Source organism: Scophthalmus maximus, chromosome 6, assembly GCF_022379125.1.
Source record: "Scophthalmus maximus strain ysfricsl-2021 chromosome 6, ASM2237912v1, whole genome shotgun sequence".
Taxonomy (NCBI): domain Eukaryota; kingdom Metazoa; phylum Chordata; class Actinopteri; order Pleuronectiformes; family Scophthalmidae; genus Scophthalmus; species Scophthalmus maximus.
Genome location: NC_061520.1, coordinates 15948583 through 15969808, shown reverse-complemented (window position 1 = coordinate 15969808; position 21226 = coordinate 15948583). Strand labels below are relative to the sequence as shown.

At 43.9% G+C, this 21226-nt stretch overlaps 1 protein-coding gene across 2 annotated transcripts in view; it reads right to left on the bottom strand.

Annotated features, from left to right (window-relative positions):
* Positions 1 to 21226, bottom strand: part of foxp4 (forkhead box P4) — a 192847-nt gene that overhangs the window by 127107 nt on the left and 44514 nt on the right. For both annotated transcript variants that reach the window (XM_035630784.2, XM_035630785.2), the window contains exon 2: positions 6966 to 7074. In XM_035630784.2, coding sequence (XP_035486677.1) covers positions 6966 to 7074 — 109 coding nt within the window. The remainder of the gene's footprint in view (positions 1 to 6965; positions 7075 to 21226) is intronic.

Genomic DNA, 21226 nt, shown 5'->3' with positions numbered 1-21226 from the left:
ACCCCAACACGTAGGCCTGCCTCCCTGACCTTCTTCATTGAAGACTTCTTCCTCCTCACCCGTTCCTTGAATTTAGCACCAACAGCTTGTGTTTGGTTTCTGTGTGTTCTGTATATGTATATGTGTGTGTGTGTGTGTGTGTGTGTGTGTATATGTGTGTGTGTGTGTGTGTGTGTGTGTGTGTGTGTGTGTGTGTGTGAGGGGGTCTCCAGTGATTCCCTTAACCCCGCAGCCAGTCTCATTTCAGCGCTTTTCTAAACATCACCTCTCGAAGCTCATTCCCGAATAAAAGACAACATGGAAAGAAAAACAGGACAGCAGCAGAAAAAGGAGGAAATGTTATTTAAAAGGTACCAGACCGCAGCATTTTCCACTGATATTATATACTCGCTGCCCAATCCAAAATATATACAGGCCGCGGGCCAAGAATGTAAAAATAAAACACATAGACTCAACATCTGGAGCAAACTGAACAAAACCTTCATTTAATAAGCCCTGAATACTGCATTCTACCATTCTACCTCTGGCCTGTCTCACTCACTAACACACACACACACTCAATCATGCTGATGCACATTCACACACTCATTGTCACACGTACAGACCTAGTGTATACACGTGTGTAGGCAGCAAATTCTTGAATTAATATGGAGTTGAAACCAGACCGTACAACACAAGCCACCCACAGAACAGCAGATCATCTTTAAAATTCAAGATAGTATCATAGAGTATCTTTTATGATAATGTGTCTGGATAGAGTATAAAAAACCATGAGGAACATAGAAAACACAGATAAAGAGGGGACAAGGGTTTTTACGTAAATTTTAAATTTGAACATTAAAAAACAAAATAAGTTTATAAAAGTATGTAATAGTAAAACATGTCAACATTCCAGCAGCAGCAGTATTGCTGTATTGTATCGTGTATTGCTGGTAGGCAGTGTTACCTTCCCCTGCTCCAACAAAATGTTAATACAATTCTAAATTAAAAATAGTGGCAAAGCAGACAAATGTATTCATGAAAATAACATAAATGCTTTATTAGGTGGAAAGCGGCAATGAAATTACCTAGTGTACAAGAGCTGCTGTTGCTCTTTTAATTATGTGCCCTTGTTACACCCTCTTGAGAATATTCAAATTTTTACCGGTTGATGGACTTTTTGAAAATTCACTTAAAATTTGCTCAACACTAGGTGGGAAACATACCTAGAACCCGAGAGAGAGAAACAGAGTTTGTGCACTGCATGTGTTTTTTTCTTTATTTATGAGGATTCAATGTCCTCACATGATATTTTGCCAATCATATATAATAAAGGGTTTTGATTTGAGTTTGGTGTTAAGATAAAGATTAGATTGGTTTGGTTCATGGAGAGACTGCAGTCAGTCAAGTCATTTTGAAGTGCAAGTGTGAATGTGTATGTGTCCGTATTTGTGGGTCAGCATCCTCTTAGGATTTCCTGCTGCCGGCCCGGGCTGACAGGAGCCATCTGAGATAAAAAGCAGGCTAAGAGCGGTGTAAGTTGTGGGTTTGATTCCTGCCCAAGCCAGGTGGACGGTGCCAGACACAGCAAACCACTGGGTACTGCATCTCGGGCCAAGGCTGTGGACCTCTCGCATAAAACACATTAACCTCTTCACCGCCACTGTCTTCAAATGGCTCCACAATTACAAATCAACACAACTTCGTTTTTAAATTAAAAAAAAAAAAAAACAACTCCAAGGTAAAATGCTGCTGGGGGTATAGAATGAAACAACTGAAGCTGTAGTAAAAAAAAAATTAAAATTACAAAAAGGAGAGAGAGAGAGAGAGAGAGAGAGAGAGAGAGAGAGAGAGAGCTGATATAACAACTAAAATTGTTTATAGTATCACTTGCCCAGAGTAACAGCTGGTTACTTTAATTATTCATATGATAATGCTAATGATATCTATATCTATGTTGATAATAATGGGACCTAACAAGCTTCCAACTTTATAATATAAGGCCACACATGATTATAGACCTGGAGGTGTGTTGTGGCTTGGTCCTTTATCACCTTAAACTCACTTAAAAAACACTTACTCAAAAACACTTGTTTCCCCTTTTACCCCTACTAACGTGCAGTATCCAGAGTATTGTAGAATGATGAGCGGTAAGTACGAGAGTGATCCTACCCTTTTTTGTCCAACAGTACAAACCTTCAGATGTACAAGGAGAAAAGAGAGACAATGGTGAAAGGGGCCTCAGAGTGAGCTCAACTGTCAAGCCTGCTCAGGTTTACAAGCACAGAAAGGTGTGTGTGTGTGTGTGTGTGTGTGTGTGTGTGTCTGTGTGTGTGTGTGTGTGTGTGTGTGTGTGTGTCTCATATCAGGCCTGCGGTGCATATAAACAGCTGTCAGTGACATTTGCTTTTGATGTGTTTCTGTGTTCTGCTGTCACTGCAGAGCTGGATTGAGTTTGCAGGTCATAGGTTATCAGATGCTCACAGAGACATAATACACACAGGCAGATGCTCAAACACACACCTTTACATAGACTTAAATTCCATGCATCGAGACTTGTGCCAACAATAATCACTACTTGCCTAAGCCTAACCTTGACTGCTGACCCAAAAAGACTTTCCCAATTGGGGACACAGCTTTCTGTGTCCAACTGGACAAGCAGTCACCAATTGACTTGTTTTTAGTTTCAAATTTGTCCCCAAAGCCTATGAGCCTATGACAGAAAAACCTAACCCTACGTTTACAATTTAAACCGCAGAATTACACACATGTACGCACGCACGGACCCATGCACACATAGGAGGAGCAACACCACGAACAAGCGAACAAAGACAATGAAAGCTGACAACTTGTATCTATGAGTTACACTGACACACTGCGTCAATGACATGAATCAAATTATAGCCTTCAATCTAAAAAAAAAAAAAGCCATTGGGCTCTCTGACTCCTGCCTGCCTCTTAGGTTTCAGTTATCTTGGGAAAAAAATAACAACATCATCTTAAGATCAAAGGTAAGCTCTACACAGTATCTTACTGCATTCCTATCTGTGCCCATATTTTGTTTTAGGCCAAAACAGTGTCCCATTTTCTCCAGTATGAACACTGTCAGCTGAGATGCATCTGATGGGCTGACCGACTTACCTGCTTTGTCCAACAGTTTGCTACTGATAATTTAAAATCAGATCACAGGTTATGAGGTTTCCAAATTCGTCAGATTTCCAAATCCTCTTGTATTAGCTTTCACTGATCTGTGTGGAATTATTTTGCATTCATTTGACATTTTTAGATTTTTTTTATTATTTATTTATTGGTTTCCAGTAATTAGTTTGATAGTTTGATTAAGTGGACATGGTTTAGACTGCTATTTTCCAATGTCTCACAGCTTTCACAATTTGTGTCACAATTCGATGCTTTGGACATTTTTTTTGTCCATTTTTAACTAAATGCCATTTCTTTTTGGATGAAATACTGTGTATTTGTAAGGCCACGGTGCCAACAGGATAGCAACAGATCCTTCAAGTTCAAAAGTCCCATATTTTTAATGTAACAAGTTGGTATCCATAAGAGGATATATTTGTGGTTATAAAAGCCAGAAACCATATCAGTGATGTAATGCTGCCGCAACGCCGCCGCCAGTCTCTTGTCTGTAATCTGAATCAATCCTATTCGTATGGTCTGACAATGGAAAGGTAGACTGCTTCTTCTCCTCATTATCACCATATTCCACACTTGCTGTCCCAGCTGCCCAATCACCCACCTCCCTGATGTCCCCAGTGTTTTCTCAAGCCGCACGCACGCACGCACGCACGCACGCACGCACGCACGCACGCACGCACGCACACACCTGAACCTGGATGCTTCAACACTCACCATGGAGTCAGCAGGACAAAACCAAATGATCCAGGGGTTTGTACTGGAACCAAGCCCATGAATCCAGTGTTTCGCTCCACACAGAATCCAGCCGGAGCATCTTGGTCCAAATTTGACCATTTCTTTGGCTCATTTCCCTGCTGCTAGACCACTGTTACACGTGGTTGGCATGGCCGTGCATCACTCGGAGAAAAAAAAACTGCCCCAATACGTTATTGCTAGACATCCAGAGAGAAGACAGAAGAAGAAAAAATCTAATAATAAAAAAACAGGAAAAGTGTCAAATATTGGACCTTTTAGTTTCTTGACAGCCAATGATACAAATGCATCATGTGTAGCTTTCCTTTTTATCATATCTTTGTGATATTTCCCCTGCACCCATAATAAAAAAACTAAACAAAACACAATTGTTATAATAGTGTAGTGTATTACTGCATTATTCAAAAGTATCTATTACTCTGAAAGGTTCCCTTTATTTCTGTTCCACACACATCTGCGCTCTACCTCTTTCTCTTCCTATATATTTATTTGAAGTTCAATCTTCACTATCTTGCTCGGTATGTGTGTGTGTGTGTGTGTGTGTGTGCGTGTGTGTGTGCGTACGTGCGCGCGTGCGTGCGTGTGTCTACCTCCTTCACTCGCTGCTGTCCACCCCTCCTGCTCCAGCTTCAGTTAATTCATGAACAGAATCATGATTGAATATTAATAATTCACATCAGCTCTCCCTGATGACTCATTACAACCCTTCAAATGGAGAGGGAGGGAGAGGGAGATGGGCATGCACAGATGACAATATGAAAGCGTGTGCTCTCACACACACACACACACACACACACACAGATATATCTATATCTATATGTATATAGATATATATATATAGAGAGAGAGAGAGAGAGAGAGAGAGAGCGAGAGAGAAAGAAAGAGAGGGAAACAAACTATGTATCCTCTAAACAAAACTTTCTTTTTCTAAATCCCATTTAAAAGTCTGATAGGGAGCCCCAGATAAACGTGAACACACACACAGATTCACAAATAATAATTGCTTATTTGAAGCAGCTGAGGTCGGGGCGTTGGTGTGAGGGCCATGGAACAGTGAAATGGAGAAAAATGCAAAACTGACTTGAGCAGAATTAAGGGCCTTTAAAGGAATCTTTTGACAGTTTTAAAAAAAAAGTGTAAGAGGAATACACAAAATGTAACCTTCCTTTTCACAGTGAAAACAAAATAATGAAAATCAACTTCATTGTGTCACCATGTCTTTTAGTGTGAGTGTTAGTGTGTGTGCAGGCATTTATGCGTGCATGCCATGTAGGAGGATGACATCTTGAGAGTGTCAAGGTAAGCTTAGTGAGTATTGGTCACTGAATAACAAGCATGTTATTAAGCCAATTTTTAAATATGCAAGGAGAATATTCACATTCAATCTAGCATCCTCTGAGACCTTACAAAGCTGCCATGGCAGTGACAGACTGAAGAGGACTAAATAGAAAAATGTAGGTCTGCTTTGGGTAATGAATTTTTTTTCTATGAATTTTCATGTTCTCCTTGAGTAGAGGGCAAAATGAACGATGCAGTGCATGCACTTGTGTTTATGTAACACACCGACATAGACAACCTGGTGAAAATAATCAGACAAAAACTAAATTTCCTTTCACTTAATAAAAACCCTGTTTTACAGCCTATTCTTCCTGAAAGAAAATCTTCACACACCAAGCCCCACACACACACACACACACAGTTGCACAACCATTTAGCCCCATTAGTGGAAAACAGAGCTGAACACCTTGCAGACTGTGAGGTGTGTGTCGATCAATGAAGGTTAAACCCAGGGTTCAAATATAAACCGCTGGATGAGTCAAAATCAATAGCTCCTATCCCCTGGCAACTGGTCAATACTTCCACACCCCGACCCAGTCAGAGACACACACGCACGCACGCACGCACGCACACAAGCACACAAGCACACACGCCCGCACCCACGCACACACACGCGCACACACACGCACGCACGCAGCTAGGCCGATTTCTATGTGCCTGCTTTGCGATAAGGATGTTAATGAATATACTGTAAACACACATACACACACATTGCCCTGAGTTGATAACCTGTTGACGGAGCTGTGGTTACTCAATAGACAGCCGCTCTGCGGTTCCTGCTTATGGTACGAGTCCTTGCTGCGCTACGTTCAGTATTTCCTTTTCTTTTTTACCTATATATTGCACTTTTTCTCCCAAGGAACTTTTGTCTGTAACGAGCCAGAAACCAAACCTCTACAGTAGCAGGGCCAAAGTGCTAGGAAGACAATATTACTTCTTGTTTGAGTGTGCACATGTGGATGCGTGTGTGTGTGTGTGTGTGTGTGTGTGTTCGTCTCAGAGCTAAGCCATAGAGGAGATGGACTCCATATGCAGAGTGTTTTCACAGCCCTGAAGGAAGTCATGACCATAGCAGAAAACCCACCAGCTATTTTACTAAGGTCTCATTTGTCTGTGTCTTTGTGTGTCTGCATCTTGCGTGAGAGTACAGTGTGTGTGTGTGTGTGTGTGTGTGTGTGTGTGTGTGTGTGTGTGTGTGTGTGTGCGCGCGCGTGCACATGTGTGTGTGTGCATGCGCTATTTGTGCAAGCCTGTGTGTGTTCCCTGTGTGATTTTTGTTTCTACTTTGGTATGCACACATGTATCACACCCACTTCTCTGTGACCAGCACAAAATAAAAATATACCTTGCTTTCCTGTATGCATGCCAGCCTAAGGTTTGGGATATATGTGTGGGCCGGCATGCGTGTTAGTGTGTGAGCTATCAAGGGTGATGAGTGGGCGTCGGCAGTGTGACATTGCTGTGTGACTGCTCAAAATAAGGGCCCTCCACTTCAGCAAAAGGCCATTAGAGGTGCTGCAGAAAAATGTGTAAAGAAAAATATCTCTGTTTTAAGTCTAAATTCATATCAGGGATTGATTTGAGATACAAATGGTGTTTCAACTTTTGACAAATCAGTCAGATTAAAAGGGGAAAAGCTGGGAAAAGGCAGAAGGTGGACACTTGTTGATGAACTTTTCTTTGTTTCAATTTTGTCCGTCAGAAGTTTTCTAACTGTGTCAGAGTTATAGGAAACTCACCTTCTCCAGTTCTCCGTCCATGTCGTCCCGGTTATCGCAGGCAGGCATCGTGGGAGAGCGTCCTCCTTCCGTTCTCAGTCTCGCCTCAGTGTAGAGATGCCGTTCCCACCTAGACACAAAACCAGAAGAAATTGGTTGATTGTTTCTAATGCAGGCTCTAGTGGGGTGTTATCACTGTGATAAAGTTGGGAGCCAGGAGCTATCAGTGATGGCGGGCCAGCTAATACGGCTCAGCCTGAGCCAGGCTAATCATTTACAGCAGCCGCCTGAGCAGGGCACACGGCTCTATTAGCCCACCAGCATCATAAGCCTGATTAGTGAGCACTTCCTCATTTGTTGTCTGTCTGTCTTTCTGTCTGTGGACAAAGAGGTTTCTGAGGGAGATATAAATGGGCAATTGTAAGAAAGTGCCAAGAAGAGAGTGAATGAGGTGTTGAGGGTGAGGATGAGATACAAGAGGAGACGGGGCTGAGTGCCAGAGTTGAGTCAAAGCAGGCAAATGGGAGATAGATTTAAGGTGCAGGTCTGTTGGGGTGCTATGATTTCCTAAAATGTACAGGCATCAGGTGCCCGCTATGAACTTGACCGACTGCCAGAAGAAAAGAAAAAAAGAAAAAAAAGCAGGCATCAGTGATTACCTAAAGAGCCATAGACTCAGGAGACAGCCAGTCTTTATGATAGAATCAATAACCATTCATGGTCGGCCGCTCTGGAACCAGCAGTTTTTCCTCTAACGCACACGGATCAATACAGGTGATTATCAGAGTTAACCCTTCGCGCTCCGCCTGTGATCTTTAGTCCACCGACATTTGGCTCGATATTGTTAGATAATGAGCTGAAGATTAAAACACACACAACCAGGCAAAAAGTATCGATATTACAGCCAAAAGATGTCAGTTGGGAACTGTACTTATAAACTGTGGAATGACCAAATCTAATTGAAAATACTGACACTGACACCCACAGTACCACAAGGCCCTCACCAAAATAGATTTTTGTTCATTTCACTTGCACGTTTCTTGTCTATGACTCTAACGTTGAGAATCCGGCATACTGTCATTGGTGGTGCAGACTATAATTTAATAACGAGTTATTCCTTGCCACTTTTGGAGCTCGTCTGTAACATTTGTGTGTGGTATTGTGTGTTTTGTATGATGATGCCCTTCTTGCCCCTGGGTGACTCTGTGTCTAAGGTTGACCCCTCTCTCTCTCATTAGTTCTGACCCTCGGCAACCTCCTCTCATCTCCGGTGACATGCGGGTCAAACCAAACGCACTAATTATGTGGAATCGGAGGTGGAAGGTGTCAGTGTTTATAAGATAAAAAGGGGCAAACAGTAATTAAAGCTGGGGTAAACAGTGGGCTATAAATCTGTCTCATAATTCAGCTTTTCTCACCTAATATTCACCATTGTGCTAAATGCTACAAGGGGCCCTATTCCAAGAAGAGGCATCTCTGGATACTTTGGCATTCTGACAACAGGTGGGCAGCAGCGTGAACCTTAAATTGTACTCACATGCAAACAAAAAAATGACAAAATGCACATGCTTTAATCCACATTCATAGCAATAATGGATATACAGTATGTGTATGCGTGCGCGCGCGCACACACACACACACACAAAGACTCTTGCACACATGCACAAGCCGCTGCACTGCCAAAACTCTAATTCCCCGTGCAAACTGTTAGCCTTGTGTCTGCCTTATGGACCTTTATATGTCTGCTCCGCCAGACACACACACAGAGTCCAACTGCGCACATCAGAAAACATCTGATTCTCTTTATCACTGCTGCTTCTATTTCATACTGATCCAAAATAGACATACTTTGAGAAACACAAACAGATGCACACACACACACAAGCATAAGTACACGCACACACACCCACAATCTACCTCTGATCCAAAATACCTCCAGAACAAACAGAAAACAATTCCAGGCTTTTTTTTCTCTTCGCTCTCAGAGCTGAGCCGCCAGCCAGAAACACCAGGAGGAATGGGTTACATGGCAGAAAGGGGTGAAAGTAATAGCAATAGGCCTAACCTAATATTAGAACCACACAAAACACACACAGACAGAACTCACACACGCACATGCACACATACAAAGTACATTCGCGCACACAAGTATGGACATTAATGCCGATTCAATAAGCCTCCTAAACCCCTGATGGCACACTATTGAGTGACATGCAGAGAAACAGAAATACAAGGAGAGAAAAAAATAATCGAGAATGACAGAAGTGTTTTACAATTCAAAGTCACTCAAAAACAGTGTATATTCTGAAACAGTATGGTGCCACTAAACAAAAGCGTATGGTTGGCGGCAGAAAGAGAAAAAGAGGTAAGAAGAGAGAGTAAGACAGAAAGGGGCTAAGATAACGAACCATTAAACGTGGCGCTGCTGTCCAAAATCCTGAGGAGAGAAAGATAGAGCATCTTTAAACACTGTCATTTGACTTTGAACAAAGTGACTTTTGAAGTGAAAGAAGCCGTTTCCCCCTTTTTCCTTTTTTCCTTTTTTTTTTCTCTTCCCTCCACATTTTAATGCTCCCTGCTCTATCATGTAAATCCCCATTCAAATTAGTTGGGCATTAGAGCCCTCAGCAGTAATGTCAGAGAGACTGAATGAGATGGGGGACTTAAGCACCTAACGAACAATGAAATTCCCAAGCCTTGGGACAGGACAATTAAGAAGAAGGCTTAGCCAATGATGAAAATTTATTGCTATCTAATACATATTTCTATTTTCTGAACACTAACCAATTTGAATGTGATTAAGGGGGGTGGGGCGCTTCATTAAAGAGGCGCTGGCTCTCAGAGGTCGCTGGGAGAGCCTTTTGATGTTAAATTACAAATACGGAGGAGAAAGGCACAGCCATTGTCTTTTTGGGGTCCAAGTATTGTTTTCTGTGGTTCCCCATAAACGGGTTAGTTAACCCCTTGCTGTCCAAGAGAGATGCTAATATGAGGGGCCGGGGGGGGGGGAGCGCAAGAGGAGGGAGGCAGGCATGGAGAGGGCTTTTTAGTGGGATAATGGACAAAATAAATGCCTTAGCGTTTATTCCTTTCATCAAATGAAAGCGTCCAGCCATTCATTGTTTCCTCCGTTTTCCTTGTGCGTCAGCCTGTCTGTTGGATGCTTTCTCAGTGGGTGTCTTTGGCTCTGGCACTTGCACAGGAAGCTCTGGTGAAAGAAAAAGCTAAGAAGGAGTAAAACTAACAAGTCCATTCGAGAACAAGACGTTTCATTGCAAATTCACTTTTTTGTTGTTGCTGGTAATGAGTTGTGTTTTTCAAACTTGCCAGAATGTTTTATTGTTTTATTTCACATCAGATGTGTTTATGGAGTGACAGATACATTTTTTGCCAGAACTCATCATGAGAAGTTAATGGACTTGTAATTGTCCGTACTGTGTGTTGACACAGTGGACAGCTGTCCAGTAAAACAACCATGTGATCTACTTTCACGTGATTTCTTTTCAAACCAGGGACAGGAGGGTGCTCGTGGTCTGTGTACGGGCCAGCAGGAGTAAGAGGAGGAGCCCAGGACCAGAAACCTCCCGTTTAATAGCCGAGGCATCAACGTCACGTTGTTTTGGGCCAGATATGAAACTCTGGCAATGGCTCAGAAGGAGAAGAACAACGCCTCTTTTGTTATTTAACTGTCCTGCTCAGAGAGGAGGACTGTAATTCGGGTCAGAGAGGAGAGCAGCAAACTGTGCATATATCTTCTTCCCTGCAACACGCACCGGGGCCAGATTAATTTGCGTTAATAGATGCGTTCTCAGGCCTAGTTTGGAGGGGATAAAGGACATTTTCATTAACTTTCTTTATATTTAATGTTCAATTAGTTGCGGGTATAACCGGACCATAATCAGATGGAAATATGGGTAGGAATTAATGCCCCGGCAGGAAGAATGAAAGACCAAGGGATTGGTGTGCACCCAATGAAAGCTGTGTCTAGATGTGTGTGTCAGCATTAGTGTATGTGTGTGTATGTGTGTGTGTGTGTGTGTGTGTGTGTGTGTACACTTGTCTTCATGAGGGTGTTAAACCTGATGCTCAGCGTGCATAGTATTACAGTACAAAGGTATTAAAGCTCATAAATATATTTAAAGAGATTAGTTGATCAATTTACATGAATACACAAATATGTGCTGGTGTGTCAGGAGCAACGCCGCTGGGGGGAAGAGGCTGAGAGACAGAGAGAGGGAGAGAAAGACAGAGAGAGAGAGAATGGAAGAGGTTTACAACAGCCTAAAGAGAAAATGAATGACATGGAAAATAGAAAAATCAAACGCTTTATTGTGTGGGAGAGACATGCTTTTATCATCCTGATAGGCAATGTTTAGTGTCGTGTGTGTGTGTGTCTGTGACTGATGCGGCGTGTTGTGTTGCATGTCACGCTGAATGATAGGATTACTCATTTTCCCCTTAGCAGAACACAAATCACTCTTTTATCCGCCATCATTGAATCTTTCCAGGGTTAAGTGTTTATGTTCACGGCTTGTCACCGCAGTGTGTCTGTGTGTGCGGGAGAATAGAATATTCCTTCAACCTTCAACAGAAAAGTGAAATGGCAGAAACTAAATGGCAGCTCAAAAAAAAAAGTGTTGTCTTTCTTGTCAACAGAATCGAGGTGTGTGCTGAAGCATGACTCTCTGTCACACCACAACTGAGCAGTATATACATGGAGATGTTGGAACAAACACAAGAGTCGAGAAAAGTCATTATTTAATCCACCAGCGTCTATCCACAGTCAAGTGTTTGGGTTCGCAGCTTCTTGTCATCTTTGCGCATTTTGGTTGCATGTAGATTCTGTAGAATATTCCTAAAAAGAGTCATTGTGTGTGTGTATGTGTGTGTGTGTGTGTGTGTGTGTGTGTGTGTGTGTGTGTGTGTGTGTGTGTGTGTGTGTGTGTGTGTGTGAGAGAGAGATATGAGGTCACTGTCTGGGGATTCATGGCCTGGAGTCCTACATAGCACACTATGAAGACGATGACGACAACTTATTCTCCCTGAAAAGATTATGCAAAGTCTTTGATTCCTACTGTTTCTCACGAAGCCCGCTGGTGGTCAAAGGGCCAAAGCTTGATGTGCAGATGTATTATTCCACATTGTGCAATCTCAGACTGCCCATCTTATGCATCCACAATTGCCACTTTCTCACACCTCAGACAAACAGGAACACTCATGAGTAGATCTGTCCATACTTTAGGAAGAGATCCAATTGAGAACTATATTTCTGAAGAGAAGGCCACTACAATATATTCAGATATTAGGTGTAACTACACTGAAGGCCGTAAAACACAGCGACAGAAGATGAAAAGAAAAAACTGAATAGTGTGCAGGGTCATGAGGAGAAAGACAGTTCATCGGTCGAGGTCATGCCTGATCTTTTTTTTTCTATCAGATCCAAGATGTACAAATTGTGCATTCTTTCATGAATAATAACAGCAGAGATGAGAATCATTTGAAGCCACTGTCTACCTCACTCTCACATTTAGTGAAAAATACACAACTTCAAGACATTGACCACTTGCTATTAATTTATTTTATACACCCATTCAGTGAGTGGAATACTTTCTAGTTGGACAAGGACATGCCGTGGGATGATTTATCTGAGAAGAAAGAGGGAGAGGAACTGAGGCATCCAGGGACCCTACCCACAAAATGACTGCTCGCAATTAATTAAATCAACATATGAAGCAAATTCTGATAACAGAATGTGCATTTCATTAGTCCTTCATGTTTGCGCCTCAGTCAACTAGTTATAGTTAAAATAATCTTTGTCAGAGTCAATGAACGTTCTAGTCATAGTGAATGAAAAGCAGATCTACAAATTCAATGTTCCCTTTGCTTGTGTTGGAGTCAGTGTTTGTGCACTCCATGCAAGTGAATTCCTTTCCTACTTTCAAACAATTTCATGCTCTAATTCCAAAGCCTACTGCTTCGGAGATAACGGGGAAACATGGAGGAAATTCTGATCATTTGGCCAAGATCCCCTCTGAGTTCATTAGCTGCCCAAACTAATTAAAAACAAACAGGATAAATTGACAACAAATGGAATTTTGAGTGAAATCTTGTCAGCAATCCAATAATGGTGTGAAAAAAAAATATATCATTTCAATTACAGCGTAAGCTGTCTAAAGCTGGGGTCAGATCTGCCCCTCTCCACTGAACTTCAGGGGTTCCCAGGCTCTGTCTTGGTTAGAGCATCAGGGGACTTGAACACAGGCGATTACTGAGGTAATTTGGATGAAACCCCACTTGAATCGGCCCAGACCCTCGATACCATCAGCTTCACAATTAACCAACAAAAACAGATAACCTCCAAATCTCTCACCAGTCCTGCCCCACACACACACACACACACACACACACACACACACACACACACACACACACACACACACACACACACACACACACACACACACACACACACACACACACACACACACACACACACACACACACACACACACACACACACACACACACATGCGCGCGCACATACTGTACGTACACAGATTAGACGTACACACTCGTGATGTCCCACACAAACGCTCGCGCAAAACCCAAATACACTGCAGGGATTTCTATCCAATTAACATGCATGCAAAGCAATTTAGAAGCCAACAAGATGTTTTTGTCTGACTGCTCCGGGGTAATTTAGCACTTCTGTTTCCACGCAAGCCTGCCATGGAGGGAGGGGAGGAAGAAGCGAAGAGGGGTTAGAAAAGTGGAATGGATTTCTTGATTAAAACTGGCCTTTCCCCCCCTCTCTCGGCGTACAGAGGCGCGAGGCTGCAGTCACACACACGCAGCAAACATGCAGCGAATCCATATGCCCTAATACAGAGGCAGCATCATTGTTAATTTCCTTTGTTAGCGGCCTGCTCCCCCGGCCGATTTAATTTGTGGTGGTGTTTTAGCGAGCGCTGGCCAGGAATTGAATTAACAGACATTCGTTCGCTTGTGCATTCCTCTGTCTCTGTCCCGTTGTGTGTGTGTCAGTTTTACATACTGTTCAATAATTGGACTTAGATCACTGTTGATGTGAATGCATGATCACACCGACGCCTCCCTGCAACAGACGTCCGCAGATGGCTGGCAGCAGCATGACATGGCTTCGACAAAGGCTCGGAACTCATAGCTAAATCATTTCCCTCTCAGCGGGCAGTGAGGTGGGAAGACTGACAAATGAGCAAGAAAGAAAATAAGAAGCACCTTTGTTTGATGCTTTTATCTTGGACTTGGCATCTCTGTCACTCACTCAAATGCCCCCACCTGCCTCAGAATCTCTCTCTCTCTCACACAGAAACACTCATATTACACAGAGCGCTTTGGTTGCTGACTAACTCCGCTTCTCCGCTGTGAGGTAACAGATAGATGAGGAGTAAACAGAGGTGACAGCTGCGACGTGAAGATGCAAAAATCAGGGGATACTGAGGGAAAACGTGAGCAACACATTTGGGCCTCCCACCTTCACTACCCCTCACCCTTTTCCTCACGTAATTAAACCTATAGTCACTTTCAATTAGCTCGCCTTTTCTCCAAGCGCACGCCTTTATGCAAAAATTAATTAGTCAATTAGCCAATTAACATGTGAGCAGGTCTTTGTGTTAACAAGGCTTTTACAAGCTGTGCCAACCCTGTAGTAATGGCAGACAGGCAATAGACGCCATGGGACTAGTTTACACCGCACAGATTCAACACACACACACACACACACACACACACACACACACACACACACACACACACACACACACACACACACACACACACACACACACACACACACACACACACACACACACACACACACACACACACACACACACACACACACCTTTTCATTTACTCTGCTGAAAACTCTTCACTCATACTCCACACAGCAGATGGACTTGCTTGCTTATTTTACCCCAGTTCTGTGATTAGATGTCTTTCATTAGGTGAATCAAGTGTGTGGGGACCGGACTGGACTCAAGCCAGCCGTCCCTGTGGACTCCTAATGTTGCCGCACTGAGGCCCACCGCTGTACACTTCCCACTAAAAGCGCTGGCCCTTCCTCTATTAGGGCCCCCGACCACAAATCACTGCAGTTTATTTTTACTGTGTATTGTACACAGACACACATCTTCCACCCGAGTCACATAATCTGCATGCTCCCTTTCTTTGTGGACTCTCACACAAAAACACGCACACGACAGAAATGCACGCACAGTCTGGTTGTTTCAGCATGCGTCTGTTCTGTGTCTGTGTATAAATACAGTCCAGAGACAGCAGTAATGGCTGCTGCTTCAAATAAACAGAGAGCAGAGAAGCCTCCCATCCCTGCTTCCCTCTGACCTAAATCACGGCAGGACGGACACCCCACTTCCTCGCACTGGACGTTCTCAAGGAGACCAGTGCTCCGCTACCAGATCTGCGTGCGTGTATGTGTGTGCGCGTGTGAGTGTGTTTGAACAAGTGAGAGGGTGAGCGAGCGAGACTGAGAGGCAGAGAGCGTTTTGATATATTCCACATGTTACTTGCGAGCCAGACACAACAACCCCTCAGTGTAAGGAGGAGTGTTGCAAAAAAGAGAGGAGACGGGGGAGAAAAAGTTCCTGCTGGTGAGGAGGGGGAGTTATGCACTGGTGTGTGTGTGTGTGTGGGGGGGGGGGGGGGGGGCTGGGGGGCTAAAAACAACAACCGTGCTTTTAGGAGAGAAAAAAAGAAGACAAGTGTGAGCTGATGAGAGTTTTAGAGCACCGAGGTAGAGGCTAGATCAGGAGGGAGGCGAGAGGTCACGGAGGGTTCACTGAAAGCGCCTTCTGATCACCAAACCACCCCCCCCCCCCCCAAAAAAAAGGGCCTGTCATTTTAGGCTCAACTCATCTTAATGCACACATACACACACACACACATATTGTGCTGGTAGCACAGATTTCTCTGTCAGTAAAGAGCACCGGCCTCCTCGAGAACGTTTATTTTCCCGTTCCGTCAACCTAAACAATCCCTTAAAAGGGATCGCAGTTGTTTATAGACCTTCACAGAACAAATGCTGCCTCTCTGACCTGCAGATACACACACGCTCACTCACCGACACACTCGCGAGCAAGCAAATATATACACATGCGCTCCCTCCAGCGGAAGAAGCCGAGGCAAAGTGCTTGTTGCGGTGGAAGACGAGCGCTGTGAAAGAGAAAGGCAGCAGTCAACAGCTCCGTGTCACCGGCCTGACGAACATTCCACATGCTCCGTCACGTGCGCATGAAGTCGGAGGAACACACAGGTGACGGTTCATACTTAGTGTGCTGATACACTGATCAGATTACCTCCTGTCAAATTTCGACCTGATCAGAAAAATCGGGGTGGAACAGGAGTAGCAAGAGTGTGTTCGACTGCGTGTGTATGTGCCTGTTTTTTGAAAGGCTTGTTAAAAAGGCTGCCCGCTCTGCCTGGGCTCTAAAGCCACTCAGACGAGCAGTGTTTTAGTGTAAACACACACAGTGGTTTTCCCCTTACATGGCCATGTGCTGCTAAACTCTGTGTGTGTGTGTGTGTGTGTGTGTGTGTGTGTGTGTGTGTGTGTGTGTGTGTGTGTGTGTGTGTGTGTGTGTGTGTGTGTGTGTGTGTGTGTGTGTGTGTGTGTGTGTGTTTTGGAGATGGGTGATTATGGTCATTATTAACCTTCCGTGTGTGTGTGTGTGTGTGTGTGTGTGTGTACTGGACTGAGCTCATATTCAAGAACAATGCTGTTTATACAGTGCCAGGTATTTTATGTCATTGACACTGTACCACTCTACAGTGCCTATCTCTCTCTCACACACACACACACACACACACACACACACACACACACACACACACACACACACACACACACACACACACACACACACACACACACACACACACACACACACACACACACACACACACACACACACACACACACACACACACACACACACACACACACCTCTGTGTGGTTTAGGTCTATTCACATCCGTAACACCCATTTAGCAAAAAAGAGGGGAAGAGTAACCGGTACTTTGTTCCAGTGCGACAACTTTAAAGCAGAGATCCTGACGTCTTTGTAGGACAATATCTCCCCACCCTCTCTCTTACTCACACACACACACACACTCTTGCGCCAGTGGTCAAATAATTTTCAAATTGGTGACTTACCAAAAAAAAAACTTCTTTTTGATTGCTCTGACACTTTCCTGTTCAGTTCATTAGTTCTATCTGTGGCCATATATGGCGAATAAATTAAGTTTGAGTGTTTTTATAGCCTTAAGACGGTGCCGTCTCCTATCAGAGGATAATGTGTCTTTATGATAGTGACTATTATAACTTTGGGTAGTCAGGCAGGGACACAGGGGAGAGTGAGAGGTTGGGGCGGGGGGCGGGTCCCCTAAGTCTTGGTAATGAAGCTCAATCCATCTCGCTTCCTTCACACACACACACACACACACACACACACACACACACACACACACACACACACACACACACACACACACACACACACACACACACACACACACACACACACACACACACACACACACACACACACACACACACACACACACACACACTCAAATTGGCCCAACTCTTAATGGCTCTAAGGGCACAGAACATTGTGATTACGACCAGCTGGCAATGAAGAATTAACAGGTTTATCTCCTTCCTCTCTCTCTCTCTGTCCTCTGCGTCTTTCTGCCCCTCTCTTTATAGCAGCTGATCTTCGTACCGCCCCAATCCCCCCCCCCCCCATGTCCATCTCCACTCGTCTCTACCTCCGTCCCAGTGATACTTTTCCAATTTTGCTTCAGTGTCTCCCACTGGGCCCAGGGGATGACTGGGGGAGAATGGAGCTGTGATTAAGTTGATACATTCTAGATAATAAGAGCCGAACGGCTATCATCCTCTCCTCTCTCTTGTACGCAGGAAGCGCCTCCGCCCCCTCCGCCCCACCCCGCACCTCCCTTTTCTCTCTGCTCTGGGCAGTTTGGACACCGATAGACGAACCATGTGTAAGGACAATGGTTGAAAGAAAAGTGCAAGGGATGACAGAGATACGTACAGACCGTTTCCCTCTCCTCTCTTGGCTTGATATCATGAATTACGTGAGCACTGTTCCACTTGGCGGTGTCACACATGTTAGAGTCCGGGGGAGATACACTCAAGTTCTGCTATCAGCAAAAGCTTCAGTCTGTCCTCCTGTCTTTTTTTAATATTTTTATTCTATGATTTTAGTCCTCGTTCTTCTTGTTCCTCTTCACCATCTTGGTCTGTGCAAGTCAATGCAATATTCAGTGTCTGTGCCTTTGTCATCACTTCTGACATTGTTGCCACTGTTTACCTGTCGGTGAACATTAACGACATGAGTCATGGTGTTTATTCACGCACTGTGGGTGGAACTAGTGCCTTGTTGGCACTGTGCTGATTCAACAAGGCATTTAAAGAGGCAACGGACGACTTTTGTGCCCCTAGTGGTTCCAGGTGGTATTATTGTTTGGTCATTGTCGTAAAGGCGATGCGGTATCAAGACGCCGGTAAGGACGCCGGTTCTTTTCCTCAGAGCTCCGGAGGGAAGTCGTCAACATCACTTTGGAGATAACAGAAGAGAAGAAAGAGGTACACTTTAGCTCCCAAGCATCTTGGCTAACTCCCTCCAGCAGACTGGTTCCTGTCCAAAGCAGCAACACAAAAAGAAGTAAAATTCCCAATTGCAATAAATAAATTGGGGTTAAGTAGGCTGGTTGTGATTCTTATACTGATCTAGTAGAGAGAAGACAAACTCCATGTCGTTTTTGAAGCCTCTCAAGTCCCGGAGCTCTCTGCCAGACACACACACACCAACACTTGCGCTGTCATAATTACAACACAGTCAGAGAAGAACTCTACCTCACATATAACTGGTCAGTGACCTTGTCATTTATGGCAGATTCAGTCTGCAAAGACAGAGGCCGTAGAAATCTTTATGTTAATATCTGCCTTCATTTCCCCCTGACTCCCTCTTAATGTTAACACACTCACATAACTGTTCACAGAGGGAAGATCCCCTAAATATTGAGATGCTTAGACTTTAATGGAATAAGAACTGGCCTTGACGTCGTCCCAAATCACACAGATGAACACAAAAAGGGTCCGGTGAAAAGCGTCCAAGGGGAAATGGACAATCGAGTGCTCTTCTGCCAACAGAACACTTTGTTCCTCCAGAACATAAACATTCTGATTTATCTCAATAGCTCTCTTCAAACACCGCCGCCTCTCTTCCTCTCCTCCTCTCTTCTGCAGCCTCCCTTCCTCTCCAGCTCAGTGCCCTGCTGCACCCGGCTGACCTCCCTCACTTTGGGAACTTGTGATGGTCGCGCCGATCACCTGGTTGTCTTATCCTCTCTCTAGCTCATGTCGGTACCAGACCCATGCCTCTGCACGAGGTGGAGGGACGCAGAGTGGGGATTTCTTTTCTTCTTCTTTCTTAAATCAAGCCCTCAAAACCAAAGCCTCCTTACCTAGCACACACTCTCTTTCTTCGCCTCTCATTTGTTCCTTTTACAGTAAGGCAACGTACACGCCACCTTCCTTTTCTCCTTCTCCGCTCTCTCAGGGTAGAAGTTTGATGGCTTACACTGATTCTAACGTCACAGCCAGACTGACAGTTGACATTCTCCCTTCTTTTAAAATCTGTGCTGCTCCTTTATTTCCCTCGGTCTGCTCAGACTGCCAGGCTATTGTTAGAGGTATAGCATGGGGGGGGGGGGGGGGGGGTTGGAGAGATAGCAGCTTTTATATCTTCTGATTGTGTGATTGCAGCGGTTGGGGTGACCGGAAGAGATGTAGAGCACAAGTAAAAGCAGCAACTGTATGGAAAGAATGAACGAGACAGAAAGTTGGGAGGGAGTATGTGCAGGTAAACGGTGTCACTTGCTTTCATTCATTGATTTTATCAGTCTTCTTCTGGCTGAGGGCTGCCACACCAACAAACACAGATGCTAAACTATCTGTGAAATGACATTGCAGCATGATCAGAGGTGATGAAGAGGATCAGAGAATCTACAGTGGCCTAATACCCATCATGACATTTGTCCTTTTCCTCCACCTACTCTTAGCTTCTGTGTATATTGTTTACATCTCTTTTGACTTCCTCTGGGGTTTTTTTGTGTCTTTCCACCTCTCACGTGGAACAATTTCCACAACAAAAGACATGAATCTTGTAATTGAGTTTGTCCATGTGGAAAAACAATACAAGCCAGAAAAATATTTAATGCCTGGTATTTTGTATACATGTCAGATCCGATGAGTGTAAGTTTAAATTGGGACCGTTTGTGCATTGTGTGTGAAAAAGAGGCAGAAGAGCTGAGTAGAGAGGAGACGAGCAGGGGGAAAAAAGGAGAGCGAGAGTGATGAAGTGGCACAGTGCTTGATCGCCCAGCACGTGGACCAGGAAAGCTTCAGATTTATCTACAGTGAGTGTTAAAGATAATGTATGTGAGGCTATAGCTGCTTTTGACTTCGGAAAATGTCTGGAAAATTGCGTCCAAAGTTGGCCTTTCACATATGAAGAACTCAGCAGGAGATTGTCCAAGTGAGACACGTTCTCCACAGCAGGAGCATTTCCAGTACATCCTGGCGTGGGCTGGCGTCTGGATCAAGCGCCCACCCGCTCACTTTGAATCTTTCGGATATTTCCCTGATGTGTTCTCACAATGGCAACACTCTATACTCAATTAGGCTGGCAGATGAAGTTCAGGAAATAGCGTGAAGCAACATTTGCGAACATCTGCATTCACATTTGAAGCCCCTCTGGAAAAGTTCCGGAAAAAACGTCCGGACTGCAGTGTAAAATGAAGTCTTCAAAACTAGATAGAGACAAAAGACCCCACCACAAGACAGGACTACAAATATTGGGCTTCATAAATTGCTTTGCATATAATGTATCTTGGCAGGGCAAATTCTTAACTGTCTGGACGGTGTTTCAGCCGTGGCCAAATGTATAAAGTATTTTTAAATGAACAAATACAACATCCTGGTTTAATGTATCGCCAATAATAATACAATTCTATAAATCATAAAATTAATTCAGGTTAATTTATGAATGTATGACATACAGGTTAAAGATTATTTTACTCTGAGGTACAAGTACTGTTTCTTATGTAAAGGGTCTGAGTACTTTATTTTAAAAACATATTTGCTTTACCATCACCAGTTCCTACTGTATAGATTTAATCCTCTGCCACGCGGGAAGT